Genomic DNA, 20,136 nt, shown 5'->3' with positions numbered 1-20,136 from the left:
TGGCACGAGCTCAGCTGGATCCCTCCCCTAATAAACACAGTACAAGGGGGATGTTGAAACTCTAAATACTTACATAAACTCAGATTCAACAGATGGCAGCTAATCTTCTTTGGAACTTGGTGGGAAAAAAAAAGAAGTTTGACAAAGTAATAAAAAAAAATAAAAAAAAACATACTGAAAAGATGAAAAAGTCTTTTCCACGAGTCACAAGTGATCAGTTTGTAGCTGGAGTGCTTCTGCAGCACTCGGCTCGTGATTGCAGCGACTCGCCCACCTGTGGCAGCACTGAGCGCTGCTGAGCAGGCTTTCAGCGGGAGAGATGGGTTTCCTTCCTGCTGTCTTTGATTTGAGAAGGTTTGACATTAATGGAAGTCGCAATAAATAACGTGTTTTTTGTCCTTGACGTTTTTCCTCCACATTCATCCGTTCGCTGGAGGAAAGCTGCAGACATGACATGACACATTTTATCACCTTATTAAATTGTTATGGTGAACATGTTCGCACACAACCGCCTGCTTTTACATCCAGCTGATATGAAGTCATGTTTCAAGGTCAATCCGTTCTCCTTGTCACTCTGTTCTGATCCTCAGGGAAACACCAGGATATTTCCTCAACACTTCACCCTCTTTTTTTTTTTTTTAACTAAAAAAGCTTTGACACTTTTTGACTTTTTACAGCGATGCGCAGCACACAGTGACTGAACAAGTACGTTCCCTTATGAGCTACAGGAAAGCTAGCGCGCTATAGTTTGGCTGTGCAAACCCTCTTAGAACAACCTGCCGTCGTTCCCGTGGCGTTGAAATCTTAAAATAGTCGATGACGTTCAAAATGCAGCAGCACATTTCCACTTGGCTTAGTTTTTTTTATTGTGCAAAAGGGTTAAATGCTTCACTCGGCTCACTGAAAGCCTTAAACAGCTCATTTACAGTCTGCAAACTAAAACAAGGAGCTGCGAGACGCTAAAACGCTTCACAGAGCTGAGAACTGGGTGATTCTCTGCGGCTTTGAGCGCCATCTTTCATATTCCACACGATTGCTTTCTCCACAAATAATTGCAGGTGCCGCTTTGAAATCCAACTTGTGCGTTCGCTTCCATCTTTTAGCTCATATCTGAAACGCCGTTCTCGACGCCTGAGTGGCTAAAATGCTCGACGCTTGTCCAGAACTTCCTACATGTTGCACCATCTCCTACATAACCTGATTTCTCCAAGCAGTTCTTCATGCTTGGTATAAGTGAAAAATGATATGAAAAGCAGCGAGAGAGAAAAAAAAACATTGCAAAGATATTTACAGAGGTGGAAACAGAGGAAGAGGAAGAACTGAGGGAGAGCGAGAGAACAGGAGGAATGAGGAGAAAAGAAAAAGGAGCGTGCTGGAGATGGAAGCAGGGAAAAGGGGAATAAGATCAAATAAAGGAGAGACAGCGGGGGAAAAAGAAGAAGTGAGAAAGCGAGGCAGAGGCTTGGTTGACACATAAAACAAAGATGAGACAACTAAAGAGAGGCAGAGAGGGAGAGAGGCATTTGCGGAGAAGAGGCTGTTGCTGGAAAATGTAGATAGACACCTCGGAGAGAGGAAAGACAGAAAGAAGCGAAAGGGATTCGGCGAGTGGAGGGGCCATAGAGGAGGAGGAGGAGGAGGAGGAGGAGGAGGAAGACGGAGGAGGTGGAGGGAAGGGAAGAGCTAAAGAGGAGGGGAGGGGACGAAAGAGGCAAGGGAGGACCAGTGCGAGGAGAGAGAGAGAGAGAGAGGCTGATACGGAGGTCCACAGGCAGACAGCAGCGGCGTGCAGAGTGCAGCATGCAGGCTGGCCATTGACGCTGCTGTCGGATTGAACACACATGCACAGACACACACACCCCTGAGGAGTGTATGAGACATGAGCAGGCTGCTGTCCATGGACACACACACACTGGCAGGGCACCAGAGAGGAAATACAGCAAACCCCCGAGCCTGAGGAGCTATGGAGAGCAGCATGTTCTTTGGTGAGTTTGTATCTATGTGTGTGTGTGTGTTTACATCCATAATCTCATCCTCCATGTGTGTGTTTGTGTGTGTGTGCAAAGTCCCTCATCTGAATGTGTGCGATCTTACTTCTGGATACTAAAAGCATGAGCGGCAGAAGCACTGGTTTCCATTAAAGGAGAAGAGCGTGAAGTTACACACCTAGCAGAGCTCATTTCTTATGTATGTGTGCGCGCTGCATGTGCTCGATCACAGTCAGATGCAGGCTGGAAGTGCTCGTTCTGCCCCCATCTCCCAAATGTAAATGTGCTCCAGCCTGTCTGTTGCTTGTTCTGGAAAGTCAAAAAAAGAAAAGCGATGGATGTGGTTGCTGAGAGCGTGAAGTTGCTCCTAAACACGTTGAATGAACCTGCTCACCAGGTAAACTCCGTCCTACAGCCGGCGTGCGCCTTCGTTGGACTTGATCCCAGGCGGCTGAGAGTCCAGAGCTTTGGGTTTGATCGTGGCTGTTTAACCAGCTGACTGTCTGTCGGAATCCAAATAAGACCGGAGTCGCCAGCTTTGAGAGCCACTTGATATTCTATGTAGGATATTTAGAGGAACCGAAGGAAGGCCCCCCTTCCATTAGCTTCTACAGAAGAGACTGGAGACGGCTTTGGAAGACTTAATGCGTGAGCAGCTTCTAGTCAAGTGCTCTTCTCACGGCTGGCTTACAGTCACATCGGAGGAATAATTACACAGGGATCCAGAGTTCTAAAGGGGTGATTTGTTAAATGAAAGACTCTTTTTTTTTTTTTTTATCCCAGGGATTAAAGCGATCTGAAGTTACAGACCGTGGCTTGTAAGAGCGAGAAGGATTTTCTCTTGTTATGCCGTACACAGAGGAGGAGGGGTGGAGGGGTGGTGGTGGTGGAGGAGCTGGGAGCTTATAAATGAATAAGCTGTCAGGTGCAGAGACAGCTCCAGCTCTTTGAGATCCACTGCCGGTGTCGGTCAGGTGTGAAACTGCTAGAAAGCGAAGAGAAAATAAAGGTGGCGCGGGTCTGGTTGGATGGATGGGTTCTGAGTCTGGGCCCGTTTAACCCAAAATCATGAGAAGTGAAAGTGGAAAAGCTTCCCGGCCTTCAACCGAGGAGCGGGTCAGAGAGGCGTCTCCGGCTGGGGACGCTTGTCCTGCCTGCATGTTGAGAAGCAAACAGCGTCTTATCTCCAGCGCTCGGAGTGAAACAAAACAAAAGGGGAGTAAAGGTCACGGTGTGCGTACAGGATGTGCATCGTTCTAGCATTTATGAATGCAGGCCTGAGTGCACGGCACACACCAAATAGATGGTGTCTCTTAAAAGATTAATAACGCTGTTTGTCCACCAGCTCCGCGCTGCTGCTGGTTAACCGCAACATGTTTTCTGTTCAAGTGATTTATATCAGTGTGAGACTCTTGACCTTTTTTTAAAAAAACAAGATACCAGAAGAGGAAAAAATAAAATAAAATCAAAACAAGCTGATAGGGTCTGCACCAAAACCAGGCAGCAAATGAACTGTAACCGAGGAGGCTAATAGGTGCTGAGTGTGCGGCGCAATCATACGAGCTATTACTGCTGTTGAGTCGAAGGCCCGGAGGAAATCCACTCGGTGTGTCTGCCGTTCGCGGTCGGCGTTTAGCAGCACATAAACGTCTTTTTGGTTAACCTCAGATTACAGAGCGCATGGGAAGTGATTGTTGGAGCCGATTCAGAGACATCTGTGTTTATTAGTGAGCTACACTCATGACAGCAGAGAGCGAGCTACAGTATGCTAATGTGAGGGGATGTAGCTCCGAGCCAAAACGCAGCCGCACGCCGGCCAGAGTTATGAAATTTCGGAAGAACACAGAGTTTATCCTGTAAAGGTTAATTGGAAAATCAGTGCTAGTATAGGTTTCAGAAAATAAGAATGCTTTAAATCTGCACTTTGCGCTCACTTTGTTCGTTTTAATAGGGGTGAAATGATTTTATCGTCCTCGCTTGAAGGAAAGTGCTGATCTCACAGCATGTTACGGGTCACGGAACACAATCAGAAAACACAAAGGTGTTAATCACATCTGGACCGTCATCAGCATATGAATGAGATTCAGTGGGATTCAGATTTATCTAATAATTGGATTTATATTTGCCGAGGGGAAACGGACGGCTGCGCCATCTGTTTTATTTTTTTTATTTTGAGGCTCCGTGGCTGCGCGGACTCTCAGCCACTCTGGACGGATCTTATCGGAGGAGGTCCAGGACAGTAAGAGGAGGCAGAAGGTGGAGGAGAGCAGCACAAGATGATTAATTATTAATGCCAGTCGGCGTCCTCCAGACATCATTTTTACTCTCTGCCTCTCTCAACATACTGCCGCAGGAGTAAAAAAGCTGGAGCCCAGATACATGAATCCTTCAGGAAGGGCGATGCAGAGGACGGCGTGCAGCCCGTCGCCGTACAGTAACGGCACACATCCGGTCCAATGAGCTGCTCCTAACATCTCGTACTGTACGCGCTGCATCATTAAGCGAGGTCTCAAAGAGAATGGATAAACAAAGGCCAGTGGCTGAAAACTTTCATCAATTCCGATCTTTCTCAGACGTTTCCACGAGTCAGATTTCATCTCGGTTCTACAACATTACACACTTCAGGGGAAAGCGGGCGAAGCTCCAGCAAGCCGCAGGTCGAACGTGTGTCAACGGGTTTGTGCCTAATTTGGTTCATTATTAAAATAAACCCCCGAAGCGTGATATCAACAGGCCCGATAAGGTTGTCAAAGCTGCACTATGCTAATGTCTTTACATTTCCAGCAGCCGCAGAAGAGCAGCAGCGTCGCTTTGGTGCTATGACACAATGCAAGCTGACAAGTTTAGGAACAATAAACCCTCCTCTTTTAGCTCGGCGTTGGCCTCCACCAAATCCTGAGGGAAATATCTGGCTGTTTACCTGTTCTCCCCTATTCGGGCTGACATTTGGTTCTGCACAGGCAGGACAGAGGATAGACTCATCACAGGGGTTTTTTTTTTGTTGTTGCAGAAAACAGCTGCCTGTTGTGGCTGGAAGTGATGCTGATGAGACCGACTGAACCCAAACAATACGTAGTGAGCTGTACAACTAAAACAACCAGGTTAAATGAGCAATGAATGCCCCGCTGAGCTGAGGGGGGAGCAGCAGATTTGCATGACAAATACTCTCCTTACTAGTAGGTTGACTTTTAATTTGCTGATGTGAAACAGTGATTAGTGCAGCTTTAATCCTACAAAGTCCAAAACCTGTCGACGGGTTTGAAAGGCAGGTTATCTTAAAAAAAAAAAATCTCCCAAATCACAGCTTTTGTCATCACTAGAAAGGACAAAGAAACATCGAATTTTCTACTTTCTGAAGGTCCTTGAACTCCGTGTCTTGTCATTCTGTCGGAAAATGAAACCAAATCTAAGCCTGAAATCTTTATATTTTATCAAAATGACTTTATTCTACGTCAGTTCTACAAAAAATCAATCGTTTGACCTTATGACCATATTCTATAAAAAAATCGAATCAAATCAAATAAATCTGCATCAGAGCTGTGAAGCCGTTAGAGAATCACTAACGACCAAAAGTTTTAAAATTCAGGGACTTGGTCAGTGAGCTGGGCTGAACTACAGGCTGTGTTTAGGAGCAGATAGATTTAAAAAAGTCAATAGGAAAATATCTTCAGCGTGCAGAGTCATTTATTTGTCCTGGTGACACCTCCGGGCACCTGGAAAAATGTTGATGTGGATTCCAGGTTATTTATTTTTTACATTTTTGCAAAATAAATTGTCAAAGAAATGTTTGTTTTTTCAGTTTATGGCATCCTAACTTTGTTCTCCTGCACAATGCTGCTGTTTGGATGGAAGTGCAGCAAAAAGAAATGAGTGCACAGTAAACAAAAAACACCCAGAAGACCGCCTGGTTAAGCTGATCCTAATTTATTAGCTGATCTGAAATCCCTCTGCTGAAGGTCGTCCTTGTGCCAGAATCTTATTTTGGTTGCTTTTGATTGACTTCACATGTTGCATATCAACTATTTTGAGTGCACATTAGGACTGAGTGAATATCTGACAGGAATTTGATTTTCCATTTTTATTTCAGTAAGTTCAGCCTCAGTTAAATATCCACTGTGTAAAATATGTTATAACATAACCTGTGACGGAGCATTACAACATGAAGTGTGACTGTCACACGAGGAGGACGGCACGAGTTTGTAAAAGCATGGATGCGACACTGGAAACACTGGAAACACTGGAAACACTAAAACACGTATGAGAGCTGGTCTTATGTCAGTGGAACCATAAACTACCGCTGAAAGTTTAAACCTGTTTGGATTAAATCAAATTAGTCTCAGTATTTATCACACTTTGTGTCCTAAATTGCTTCCATGTGATTTGTTCAAAATGTAGATTTTGGAATCAGATGTTGCTCCATCGCCTGATTTCTAATTTATGCTGATGAGTTAAACCGACTGTGATCGCGTCCCATTTTAGACTTTATTAGAATATTTGCAGCTGATTGGTTTCAGGTTTGTTGTTTGCGGGCTGCAGACAGACAGTCAGCTGTCTTTTCTCTGTGGTCATGCTTTACATAGACAAACACTGGACAGCCTCAGCCACTTTAACGCTGACCTGCTGGAAACCTGCATGAGAAGCTCACAGCGAGACGCCTCGCTTCGGCGGCGAGACTCACTCAGTCCTGACACACACCCGTGCGTCTTACGCCGGCGACCTTTAGCATTCTGTTTGTTTGGCTTCGACTTGTTGCGATTACTTTTGTTTTCACGAGTCCAACAAATGCTCCAGACAGAGAAATGGACGACAAGACGATGGTGCGACTCGGTCTTTTTTCTCTCCTGTGCAGCCGGCCTCTAACTCCCAGGCTGCTGCTCAGACGGTCCTCAGCTAGTTATTTTAATGACTGCGACCCGCTGACCTTTCGGTGTGAAGCGACTCTCCTGAGCGACTCTTGATGCAAAGTAGATGAGAATGTCGGCTGCAGACTCTCGGCCCACCTGGGTCCTGCACTCTACCGGCGGAGTCTAAATTTAGAAGCTGTCAGCATAACCCAAATATTAACATTTAAGGCCCAACTCTGGTTAAATATTGACTCTTCCAAACACAGCGATAATCAGCTGACTCTTTCTGCCGGAGCTCCGTGGAGTGGTGCTCAGGGGTTAAAGCTGGGTCTAGCAGCCGGGCGGTCTTGTTCCTGCTCTGCCTCGTTCGTTGCCCCCTTTGCTGGTGGTGACAGATGATCAGGCTTCGCACCACTAAGCCCCCCAGGCAGGAATGTGCTGATGTGTTTTGGCATGTTGCTGGATCTTTGCTTTACCGTTCACAGCAGGGGACGGAGAAAATCACAATTACCTCTAACATGTCAAACAATCCCTGGTTTGGGAGCGTGTGTGAGCGTCGATGCTCGGTCCAGACAGTTTTACGGTACGGTACAGTCCACATTCTACGGTGCTTTATTCCAGTTTTTCATCACATTCCACATTCCAGAGGGAAATACTTGACGTTTTTCACACACCACTGATTTGACGGCTGCAGTTCCTCGTATTTTTAGCCACAGAAGCAGCTTTTCTCCACCGTAATTACAGTAATATTGGTTGCTCGGTCTACCACGGTGGTCCACGCTGAAATATCTCAACAACAGCTGAAGGCACCGGGGTCAGGTTTTGCACAGAGGATGAACCACAAAGACTTCAGGGATCCTGGCTTTTCGTTTTGCACCATCTCGACGCTGACGTTTGCCGTCGTCTGGAGAGAAATATCTCAACTACAATCGGATGAGTCACCGTCAAATTTGGTTCAGACCAGGAGTTATGAAATGTAGCGGCGTGCACGTATCGAATGTCTCACAGGATTTCCCTAAAAGCTATCCTGCAGATCAGTCTCCCGTCTTTTTTTTTGTTTCAGTCAGACAGCGCAGATGACATCCAGGGTTTTTCCCTCGTAGAGGAATTTTCTGGCGCTCCTCCAGGAAGCTTTTAGGTGCCACCTAAAGAGAATCCAGCCGGAGCCACAGGAAAAACTATTTCACCAAAATGAGAATAACAAAAGGGTTTTTTGTTTGTTCACTGGGGTTTCATTCACTCAAATACAGGAGACATTTGTGTTCATCAAAAAGTCAGAAATTACATGAAAACGCAAAGATTTCTGTCCAATAAGGAAACAGACTCGTGACTGTACATGAGCTAACTGTCAGAGGCCAATCTGAGCCAGAAACGCTCTGGCATGGAGAGATGGCTGCAATGTAGGCAGAGAAATAGGTCAGGAACTGACACAGAGACCTTATTTAGCTTCATAACCGAGTGTAAACTGGTCTGGTATTTAGCTTGAACAACATCATCCAGTTTTACTAAACGCTGCTCAGCAAGACGTCGGCCTGCCTGAGACGAACTAGTTCAGCCGTCACGTTGTGTTTGCTGGTGACCCCAAGATCAAGTTAAACTGCTGAGCCACAGACTAAAGATAAGTAAAGCCAACACAGAATTGGTTAAACCTGCAGTTTGTCTTACGGCCAGCAGGGGGCGAGACTTGTAGCTGCAAAAAGAAATCAGATTGTACAAAAGCCTGTGAGGAAATAGACTTGATTTGTTACCTTAGGAGACATTTTTCTGATGAGTTTAGGGTCTGAATCGTGAGTTTCAAGACTCTTTGAACATAGTGTGATGTTATTTTGTAAATGGTGTTCCCATCTGCAGTAAAATAGACGATAGAGCAGGTTGTACCGCCGTGCACAGTGTCATCGAGTTCTCACGTGGTCTAGGACCGATCCCAAAGCTGAGGCTTCAGAACTGTAGTCCACAACCCGATGGATCCTGGTGGCTACGCGAGTCTTATGCGTCTGAGCAGAACAGATGATGTGAGCTGGTTTGTTCCTTCATCTGGCTGTAACATCGTTAATGTCTCTGCATGTTTTAATAGTGTTGAATTTAAATTAATCCTCCTTTAATGTAGTTATGAAAAAGGTCTGAGGGAAAATAAAGACAGCTCCATATATGTTCATTTATCCTGCTTAATATTCACACCTCATTTACATCTAACACCGTCGTTCTTGTCCTCGGTGCTGATACACAGGAGTGCATTTCTGATGTACAGTGAAATAATATTAATCACAGCCTCTTAAATGATGAATAGCGGTGACTCGACTCCTATTTAATGTCCATTAATTGCCTTTTATTCAAATGCACGCCTCGATGTGGAAATATTTCGCCCGTCACCGTCGCCGATGTGCACACGCATGTGCATCCATGGCAACCCTGAACCCACAGAGCCCCCCGCCCCTCCCCCCACATTACAAATCCTATTTTAACTTCTGGTTCAGATATTTATGTTGCCCCGAGGAGGAATTATATTAGCTTTGGTGATCCCTTTACTTTCCCACCAGCGCCTGCAGCCGTCCCAGGATTCAATTCTACCAACTTTGGTTCATTAAAAAAACTATCTGCTAAATGAATGATGCTCCCATTAGCCTTCGCTTTAGTCTGAGCTTAGCGCTCATCAGCACATGTTAGCATGTTAGCATGTTACATAAAGACAGTTAACAGTCTACCTGTTAGACATCAGGATGCTGATTTAGCTGAAATGTGTCATCGTGTCGCCTGTTTGATACGTTACTATTTGAAAAGTGGGACATAAATGAAGAGTTCATTCGCAAAAACAGATAATTTCACCGTCACAGACCTTCAGAAAACCCACGTCTCCATCACCTACCTGAGAAACAACAATCAAACCTAAGTTATCTCTATTTTTGTCTATTTTTTTCTACTGAGTTAAACCCACTCAACTTCAGTTTGACTGATCTCATCTCAAGCAAACAACAAAAACAAATTCTCTGTTTTTGCAAATGAACTCTTCACATTCATCTTTACCTACTGATGCTTTGAGTACGTGAGATGAACATGATTGCATCTGGTGAACAGTGGATGATGCTTCCAGTGGTGCAAAAATACATTTACCGACCTTTTTTTTTGGTATTTTCTTCCATCTTACTCTCCTTTTTCACTCTCCTTTACACTGTACTACAGTGTAGAGTGAGATAAAGTATGTTTTTGATGCAGAACATCTGGTCAAAGTAATAAAATATGATGTAATGTCACACGTTAAATTCCAACATTAAAGAGTTCAACAGGACAAAACTAAAACGCTGCTTACAATAATTCAGTGACAATAAAAAAATCCAACAATCTTGACTAATACAACATGTTTGAGGAGTTCATTCAAGCATGAAGTTTTAAATATTCCTCGTGCTATTTGTGAGCGTGTCAGTCCAGAAACAAGCCCGTGTTGTGAGTTCTCCTTCACCGCTGGAACAAATCAGCTCGATGCAGGAAAAACTCCCAGACTTCTGCCATGGTGGCACGTCAGATTTCATCTCCTATCAGTCAGCAAACCAAACATGACCCTATCAAACAAATTCACATTTCAGTTTGTCACTCTTCAGACTAATCCGGCACATCAGCCCCGGTGTGTTTGAGCGGCCCGTTTTGCCTGTCGGGTTGATGAATGGTGGGTTTGGCTGAGAGCGAGGTGAGGCGAGCCTGAGGGCTGACGTCAGGCCGGCATGTCGAGAGATGGCACGGTCGGATGATCTCTCCAGAAGGACATGCTTTGTTAAAGTTGGGGCTAGGACGTGCCTCCACATGAGAGACGGCATGTGTTCTTTTTCCAACAGATGGCAGCGCTCCGGCGACTGGAGGGAGAAGACAGAAGACGGAGCGAGAGAAGGGGGGACAGTCTGTGGTTTCTCCCACTTCTTTATGACTTTTGCTTTTTATTTACCCTTAACCACTGGCTGGGGACCGAAACGTGGCAAACCTTGTTTTTATTTGTCTCGAGACGGCGGTTTGATACTGTATCTGCCAGCTCTTTAGAGCCACGCTGGCCCGCGGTTCCACTGTTGTTAAATGTGCAGCGATAAAAAAAATCATCCCTCTGGTTCTCATTATAGCTTTGCGAAATAGCTTCTTTAATTCCTAATGTTTTGGAAGGCTGTGACAGCTTTCTCTGCCCTTTTTTTTTTTTTCTTCTTTCAGTCCCGCTGTTGAAATCAGCCCTGTGCTGTTTCCAATTGGTGGTTTAAAAGGCACTCTGCTGGCGTGGCGCGCTCACATGACAATAAAAGTGAAGTATTTACTTTTGTTTTTCCTAGAGATGTGTGGGCCAGGCCTCTCTCGCTATTGAATCATCTCAGAGGACACACTGTGCTTGCTGCAGTCATTCCACGTCGGCTATTTGTGGTGACAATTTCAGAATGGGAACATCTGTTTTGGGGAGATAAACATCATCGTAGCATCACACTGTGGTCATGTGCATGTCGGGCTTGTTTTCTCTGTACACAACGGATCTGATCGTGATTACAAGGAGAAATTGAATTCAGTGAATTCACGAGGCCGCATCCGCTCGATGACAATCCGCGGTAATGGAGGCCATTCTCTGGAGCGTGATGGCGGTGGAAGTGTCCAAATGCTACATAAGTGCAAATAACTGCAGACGGCAAAAATACTAGCACGAGTGAAAACAGAAAACAAACAGGCGCTGGTGTGTCCGGGGGAAGCTACACCGCCTGGATGAAACTGAATAAAAATCTTTCTAATGAAATTACAACAAAAACAGTGAAAACCTTTCATTTGTCTTGAGCACCAAAGGTCAGTCATGACTTCAGGTTTGCCAGAATAACACATCAAAGTGCTCAGACGGCTGTTTGGATGCTTCCTGGTTGAAAACTCAGAAAAAGAAAGACTCTGAAAAAACAAAGGGAGAGACAGTGAATGGTTTCTGTAACAGATTATAAAAAAGAATTTAAAAATGCAATAAAACGTGTTCTTGTTATTTATTATGATGTATAATAATTTATTTATTGGTGGTTTCATTCTGGATGTTGACCAGACTACCGGGGAGCAAAGGTGCAGCTCGACTCCTTTAATAAGACATGAGCTCTTTTTAAAAGGTGATTTGTGAGATGTTCAGGGTGTTCTCCGAACGTAGAACGCTATCTTTGCATTTGTGCTTTTGTGTCTCCGTCATCGTGGATCGCGTGTAAACTTTGGCTGTTATCGACGTTTCATCCATGCATGCAGGCTGATTCACTGCTCATTCATTTTAACCAAGATGCTGACACGCATGCTGTTCTTGCCATCATCATCCAAGCATGACTGCTCGCCATCGTAAACTTTGCTCACTTCAACTCAAAGATCTGCAAAAAAAAAATGTAAAAAATCCAAAACCTTTATGATGCCAGCCGCTGTAAAACCAAACAGAACAAACCTCGGCGGCGCTGAAAGCAGGCAGCCTGTTTTCTTACTGTTCAGACTCTTTTTGATTCGAATAATGGCGAGTAAAAGCTGTGCAAACGCCGTATCTGTTGTTTCTGACCATGAAACAGCTCTCTGAGTGTCACCGTGTGCTTCACGTCCTGCTTTTGTCCACATCCTGCAGCCTTCATGTGTTCAAAAGGTCCACAATATATCGTAAGCTGATCTTGAGTTGAAATAGTTTCATCTGAGAAGTTGGAATCATCGAAATCCTCACAGAGGAAATTAGGTTATGATAAGTTTGTAATAAAATCATGAAAACACTGCTGAGATATGAAGTAAAAATGTACTTTGAAATGATGGAAATCCCCCACAGGCCACCAGACGGGAGGTTTTTCCAGGTTTATAACATTAAAATGACCTAAATTGGAGATTTCGGGGATTTCCACGCTATCAGATGAGTAAGAAGCTACTTCACAAACTGCCAAAAGCTGTTTTTACTCCTGACATTAATTTCAATCTGCTCTGAAAGCTCTGGAGCTGAAATAAGGGATGTGGCGCCTCGGCAGCCTTGGCAGCTCAGGTGCTTTCATAGCTCCACGGACGACTTACACAAATAAGATGCGGGGACACTGACTAAACAAACGCACGCTGAAGGGTTGGCTTGGATGTAAGCTGTGAGATTGTTGGCTCGGCCGTCTTTCCCTGCTGCTGTGTGCACTTCAACATGTTGCCTTCGCTCTCCCTCCTACAGGTAACACATGTCAAAATGGCCTTATGCCTGCCCTGGTGCGTCCCACCCTCCCCGCCGTCCAGACCTCACTGGGCATGAAGCAATTCCTCCCGATTCCACTGGACTCAGCCTCAGCCGTGAGCCTCTTCCCAGGATTCAACACAGTGAGTCTCAAGCCTTATCTCTTTGTGTGTCACGTGAGGCGCTCGCCGGCTCTCAGACGCTGTTTGACCCTCGCTAAGGTCACCTTGAAGGACACCTGCTGCGATGTGAGCCGGGCAGACGGCCGCCTTTGTGTTTCCCTGCTGTTTGTCTTTACGCTGAACACGTCCTACAGTATCTCTGTTTCTAATAGAGATCTGTAATCTGCACATTTGTCATCGTCTTGGTTGGAGCTGTTATTAGCGCCTCAGAGCTACAATGCGGAGCTTTTAGCTTTGAGGCAGCGAGGTTCAGCCTCCCTGCTCATGCGTCTGTCTTATTATCAAATGCTCGCTCATACATAAAACATCTAATTAAGTGTTTCTTTTAAAGCGTGAATGCGAGAGTTTGAAATGGAAGGAATGCGTCTGCTGGCACTCCTCTGACACTTTGCTTCATGTATCTGTGGAGAAATGTATGTTTTATTATGCAAACAATAGGACGGAAACAGTGCACGTCACACATTCAGTGTGTTTCTATTAGCGAAGGCCTATATTTTCTCTTTTTAGTGATGCCAAAAATGCAAAGAAGCATTTGATTATTGTGATTATTGTGCACTCACTCTGCAGACGGTTTACTTTCTCGGCTTCATCGAGGTGATTTACGGACAGCCCTGTCTTTAAGCTCAGGACTCATAAAGTGAGAGCAGGTTATTTCTCTTGGAGGAATTTGCCTGCGCGGTACGACACATCTCCTTGTTAACATTCACATCTGTTTTTATTTTTTAAGCCCAGACACAGAAACACGCAGAGAAAATATTGAAAACTATCTTTCATCCCTCTTGTTTAGCGATACGCTGCAGAACACGACTTCCTCGTGCTTTCCCCCTTTAAAGACGGCCGTCGCTGCAGGAACAGCTCCAGAAATCCTCCGAACAATTGCAAGAAAAACAACAAACCAAACGTTGTCTATAGAGCACTAATGACTGTTTGGAGTGGTGTGGTGTTAATGTGTGCCACCTGTTCTGGAGAAGAGCATCAGAGTTCAGCTGCAGGAATGCTGCAATGCAAATAATTTGGAAACCCTTTATTTCACATGTCTGTCCAGATAATTAGCTAATAATTTCCAACATGTTTCCTGGCAAGACCTGTGTAATTTGGCACTAATTACAGGGAAAATATACGCAGAGTTTAAAAGGTACACAACTGTTTCAAGTAATTACAAGTTTAATCGAAGGAGTCGACGCACAGAAACACGGCCGGACATCGAAAACTGTTTGTCTGCTTTCTGCATAATCAGTTCTAAGCTGGAAAATATTAGAACATCACACACCTGTAAAATAATGTGTTACATAAACTTTAACATCATAAAACTCCTCCTAAAGATTAATTAAACTGATTAACGTGTTCTTATTGTGGACAAGCCGAGTCTCTAAAACATGGACTCAGACTTTCAAGGTTTTATTCATAATAAATCGAACAAACAAATCCTGCAGGGCGGTACGTTCAACATCTGTTTGTGGTTTGAACACGAAAGGCTGAACTACTCCAGTATCACAGTGTGCTGTTGTGCAGAGAAGAGTTGTTTTATAGAGCCGTAGGTGAGCTGGTGTGCTGGAGGTGCAGCCAATGGGGAAGGCTGCATACACAGAGGTTCATTTTAGAAATTGTGATACGCAGAGAGGAGTTATTAGATCAATGACCAGAGAGGAACTTTAAGGAAAACATCCCTCACTAGCTTTCTGTGGAGCTTCAGACGCTGTAGTGAACGGTCAGGTTGCATCACATTACCAGGAGGTTTTATTTTTCCTTTATTTAACCAGGTGGGTTAATTGAGAACAAATTCTCATTTACAGTAACGACCAAGAGGCAGCACAGAGCAGAAAATATGATAAAAGGAATACATCCATAAAAATCAACACATAAACAAAACATCACGATAAAAAGCCTGAAGATAAAATACACGAAAAGGAGGAACAGGACTCAGTAAGCAGTGCCTTCAGCGTGTTTTTAAAAGATGATAAAGGTATAAATTATGTCATTAGAAAATATGCTTTATACCAGAATTAGGAAGAAATGTGATTAATATGTCTGGCAAGTACGTTTCAGTATCGAACATATCAGTAAAAAACATTATTCATCAACTTTTTCAATTATTGATTCATTATTTGAATCATTTTTCAAGCAAAAATACAAAAAGTTTAAATGTGTGAAGTTGCTACATTTTGCTGGATTAAATCATATTAAATTAAAAATCTTTGGACTAAAAGCTAAAATAAAATAAAAACTGTATTCAGTAATCAAAATGTACAGTTTTCCCTCCTGAGCATGAACCGTCTGGATTTAGTTTTTCTTGATGTTAACAGATTCACAAACCGTCCTCGTCTACTCTGTCGACTGATGTTTTTATTTCGGGGCCGATGCTGATATCAATTGATCGTAACCATGGAGACCAATAACCGATATTTGGACCCACGATAAACGAACATTTTAGTGTCAGACTTTAGAACAACCTGTGCTGTAAAGCTTTTGTGTTTGTACATAATCAGACTGCTAACATTTGTCCTTCGGTGCTGGTTGGGGGCCGATGCGAGCAGCTCATCACTCAGGTCAGGACCGGAAGAGACGTTTACGTTATGTGGAAACAGTTAAACAGAACAGACCTGATAATTGGTCAACCTGTGCTATGCTGTGCTTGCTATTGGCCTGCTTTGTTGTATATAAATTGCTATATTATAGGTATACTACGCCGTATTTCCTTTGAAGCTCCGTTTTCAAACCCGGGGAGTCGTTGCAGCTGCTGCGAGCTGCTTTCTGAAATGCAGCGGCAGCATGTGGCTGCACAGACCTTATTGGATTTGTGACCAGTGGAGGAGCTACCTTTTTAAATGGAGCACTCACCCGGCGTGCATTTACTGTACCGGGACGCGCGTGCACTCGTATGGATCTATTGATTTTCTTTTTGAAAGTAGAAAGTAATTATGAGGAAATATGTGGCCTCACGCGGCTCGAATCACCGAGGTCATCAAAAAAAATACGATGACTCTCGGGGAAAAAAGAAAAAAAAACCCTGAGAGATAAAAGTCTGAAAGGGTTTTTTTTTTTTTCTTTCTTTCATGGTCGGCTTATGAATTACGGGGATAGCTCAATTTAAAAATCTACTGGAAAGAAAGGTTGAAATATGGAGCACAGCTGGATAAGAGTGAGAAAAAAACACGCACATGACGGGGGGAGGAAGAAAATAGGGGACATCACGGAGAAAAGGCCAGATAACCCAGGGGAAGACGGATTGTTTCTGCAAGGAGAGTTCCATGAGAAAGTTCAGGAATACTGCGTCCCTTTACTCGCCCTGTCTAATCTGTATTTAACAGACTTGTCTGCAGATAATGAGTAATACACTGGGAAGCCTCCAAATGGTGGAAAGCTGATACTAGATTAACACAAAGTAATCACCTCTCGCTCTCTGTCGCACAGACACGCTAACACACACCATCCTCACTCTTTCAGCCCTCTGCCTTTCTCCCTCGGCCTCTTTCTGTTTCCCTTTTTTTTTTATTCTCTCAAACTTTCCTCTCAGCTCCCGATTTCCTAATCACCGGCAGAATGCGGTGCGGATTTAAAGCAGGAGATGATACCAGAAGTTTTACAAAGGAGCTCACACTGTTCTACATTCTGTTGTGCTGCAATACAAGCCCTCTGCAGCGCTTTCAACACCAGCGCAAGTTTGGTTTCAAGGGTGCAACAAAGGAGCCTGTTCGCCAGCTCGCAGGTCTGATCGGATTTCTTTATGTGTCGCGCTGCGGGTGGTTCGCTGGGTGAGAAAAGATGCTTTTCAAATTATATAAACAGTGCAGGAGATGTCGAATCAGGCCACAGAGGAGAAGTTCTGGATTCAAATCGAGTAAAAGTACAAATAAAAAAGAGCATGTGTGATATTTACTTTACTATATCCTCTGAAATTTGATGGTGTTTCAGTAGAAAGCTGCATAAATGAACTCCTAAAATATGCTCAGTAAATTAGACGGAGAACTTTCGTAGCCTTTAACCAGAAAGTTGCTTTCCGTCTCTGCATATGCACAATATGGCTTCACTCAGGCAGTTTATTAGAAGCTAAGAGATCTCTGATTATAATTGTGCACAGAAACCAAACAGCTGTTTGATTGAGTGGAGCAGATTTTGTGATTTACAGATCAGGCTGAAGCTAGTTTCCATCTGCACTCCCACTGAAAGCAGACGCTTTATATCTGCTCAGATGAGGTCAGATTTGCTTACGTGCCTCCGGGGCTCAATAAACATTTACGCTCGCTTATTCAAAAAAACTACGGAGTGATCCTATAGATGATGATGACAGTTCTTCCATTAACGCACTGCAGCAGTAAGAACTCACTTAATCTCGGCAGAATTCACATTATTAGAAGCATTTTTCACACGCGGAGCAGCAGAAGCTACAAACTGTGGACAGCGTGCTCGTGCCCACACCTGCATGAAATGAGACTGAAGCCAAAGTCTCTTGTTGAAACTTTGTACAATCTTGTTCTGGGATGAGTGACTGACACAAGCAGGAAGTCTTTAGCCAGAGGGGATGAACGCTGTTTGTTTTTTCTGTCTCTGTATCTGTCTGTGGTTTCCCCAGTGGGACGGGGAGGCCTTAATACAATAAAATGTAACAGAAAAATGTGGCTTTGAGCCACAGAAAAAGACTTCATGCATGTAACTACAGGGCTCAGAGACACATGGGGTAAAAAGGGCTTTTAGGAGGAGCTCCAGCACAAAGAGAGCAAAACACGGTGATGTAGGGAGGAAGAGGAGGAAGAAGAGGAGGATGTGTTCTGTGTCCTACCAATCACAGATCAATCTGTGGATTAGTTTCTTGTCTGTTGACCACATCACCTATTCACAGTCTGCAGTATGTTGTATTTAATCTGCTGGAGTCACCCAGAACTACAGAAGTCATAGGACGGTGATACCAAGTGAGATGAAGGAGTTACTGAAGTATACGGAGCCTAAAGTCAGACTCTGGCTCTCCTTTGACCTGCAAGACTGCAAATGTCTCACCTGGTCTACATACAATCATATATTATTATTATTATTTTCTTTATTTAGTTTTATTTCCTTTTTGCGCTGTTTGAAAATTTGATTATGTATTTTTGCTTATTCTTTATTTCTATCTCAACATATATATTCATAAGTATATATTCTTGTGAGTTTTATTCTTTATTCTTTATTTTCCTGTATTCTTTATTCTTCTTGCTGTTATTGTTTCGGTGTTGAACGGGTGTAGAACACATTTCACTGCGTTATTCTCTGTTTAACTGTGTTTGTGACCAGTAAAGGCCTTGAATCCTTGAATCCTTGAATCCAGTGAACCTGTTCTGGAGGAGGTTCTGTTCACAGTTTGAGATTGACTCAGCTGTAGAAAGCATGTTTTTAATGCCTGCTCCTAACTTGCTGTAAAGCCTGTTTTACATTGGGGGGTGTTGCAGCTAATCGAGCACAGATTGATCAGTGTATTGGTATTTATCACAGAGAAGATTTAATCAGTGACGCTGATCTCTGGGGTTGTCCACATTGGGTTTTCTTTTTCCAGATCTGAAGTCATTTAATATTTAGTATCTGCTGATACAGAGTCCCAGTCTGATCGTATTTTCCTGGACAATACATACTTCCTTACAGTTACAGGTATTGATATCAATCTAATATGTGTGCTTGACAACCAGTTAGCTCAGGAATGCATTTCTGCGTCCGTGGATCTAGGTGGTGACCAACATGGTGCAAAGCAGGAGAAGCTAGTTGCTCCACAAGCTGCAGAAAATGGTGAAAACGTGTTTTTTTTTTTTACATGCATATCAAAAACTGTATCGTTGATGAGCTGCAGTAGGAGGAACCTCTGACTCGTTAGTCCTGCAGCGACCTGAGGAGGCGTCACTTGGACTACAGACAGCGTGATGGGGGTTAGTCAGCAATGGGCACCATGACAGAGACTTACGTGATGCTTAATGTCAGACTGGCTGCAGATATTTCACAATAATCTGTTTATGTTCTCCAAATCTGACACCTGTGTGGCTGCTAATGATCCGTCTCAGACCAATGCAGACGCCGACCACTTAAAACATATCGTGATAGCTCCAACCATTCATCAGGGACAGTCGCTGTTCATTTGGTGATTATTGTGTTTATAAAAATGAGTGCATCTGTCTGGTTTCTCCCAGCGTTCCTCTCTCTGCCTTAAGCGCAGCACAGAGCTGATTTTTTCCATAATTCGAGCGTGAGCTCTGCAGTGCATCAACGCGTTCCTCTTGACTGAAAGCAGCACACGATCGGTCAGTTTTGTGCACAAGAAGAGTCGCACGAGGCATGAAATGTTCCCTTTCACGTTAGCGAGTCTGATTAAGAAAGCCTGCGTTAATACAGGAAGCCGCTAACCACCGTCATGCCACCCATTAGCTCTGATTGGGGTTTTACGCTTTACTGAGCCAGCTAGCACTGAGAAAGTCTTTAATGTGAAGCTCATCGTTCACCTTTCATGGAGAGAAAAAACAAGATTTTGTGTACACACAATAGAAAGTCATGCAAACCTCTGAAATAACTGAACACAAATTGACATTAGAGAGATTTTAACACAGATATTAGATTTCAAAGACGACACAGTTTAGTCCAGCTGCCTAAAAACTAACTCTGTCCACAAACGAATCGCCAGAATCAAAACAAGACTTTCATGAATTCAAACAGCTCATTTAGATCAGATTGCCCGTGACGTTATAATTTTCACTGTTTGTTTTGCACCACTATTATTAATATATTTTTTCTCTCCATGACAGTTTCTGGGCTCCGGAAGAAACAGATATTACCATCTGGTTATTTTTATCTATCAGCAGTACCAACAAAATTCAATTTTTCCCCCTAAATCCAGTCCAGCGCTCCTGCCCTCCTGGTTAGACATGGGGCCCTGTTTCAACATGTCAGGGAGAATAAAAAATCCTCGCAGCGCCTCCGACCTGCAGATAAATATTGTGCTAACACATCTTGAT

General features: G+C 43.8%; 1 protein-coding gene across 1 annotated transcript in view; it reads left to right on the top strand.

Annotated features, from left to right (window-relative positions):
* The first annotated feature begins 1,730 nt into the window (after nucleotides 1–1,730).
* znf385d (zinc finger protein 385D) overlaps nucleotides 1,731–20,136 on the top strand; it is a 98,169-nt gene continuing 79,763 nt past the window's right edge. Inside the window, exons 1-2 of the mRNA XM_008282730.1 lie at nucleotides 1,731–1,985; nucleotides 12,990–13,132. Coding sequence (XP_008280952.1) covers nucleotides 1,964–1,985; nucleotides 12,990–13,132 — 165 coding nt within the window. The 5' untranslated portion in view covers nucleotides 1,731–1,963. The remainder of the gene's footprint in view (nucleotides 1,986–12,989; nucleotides 13,133–20,136) is intronic.

Source organism: Stegastes partitus, unplaced genomic scaffold, assembly GCF_000690725.1.
Source record: "Stegastes partitus isolate 25-593 unplaced genomic scaffold, Stegastes_partitus-1.0.2 Scaffold283, whole genome shotgun sequence".
NCBI lineage: Eukaryota > Metazoa > Chordata > Actinopteri > Pomacentridae > Stegastes > Stegastes partitus.
This window is presented reverse-complemented; position numbering and strand designations above follow the sequence as displayed.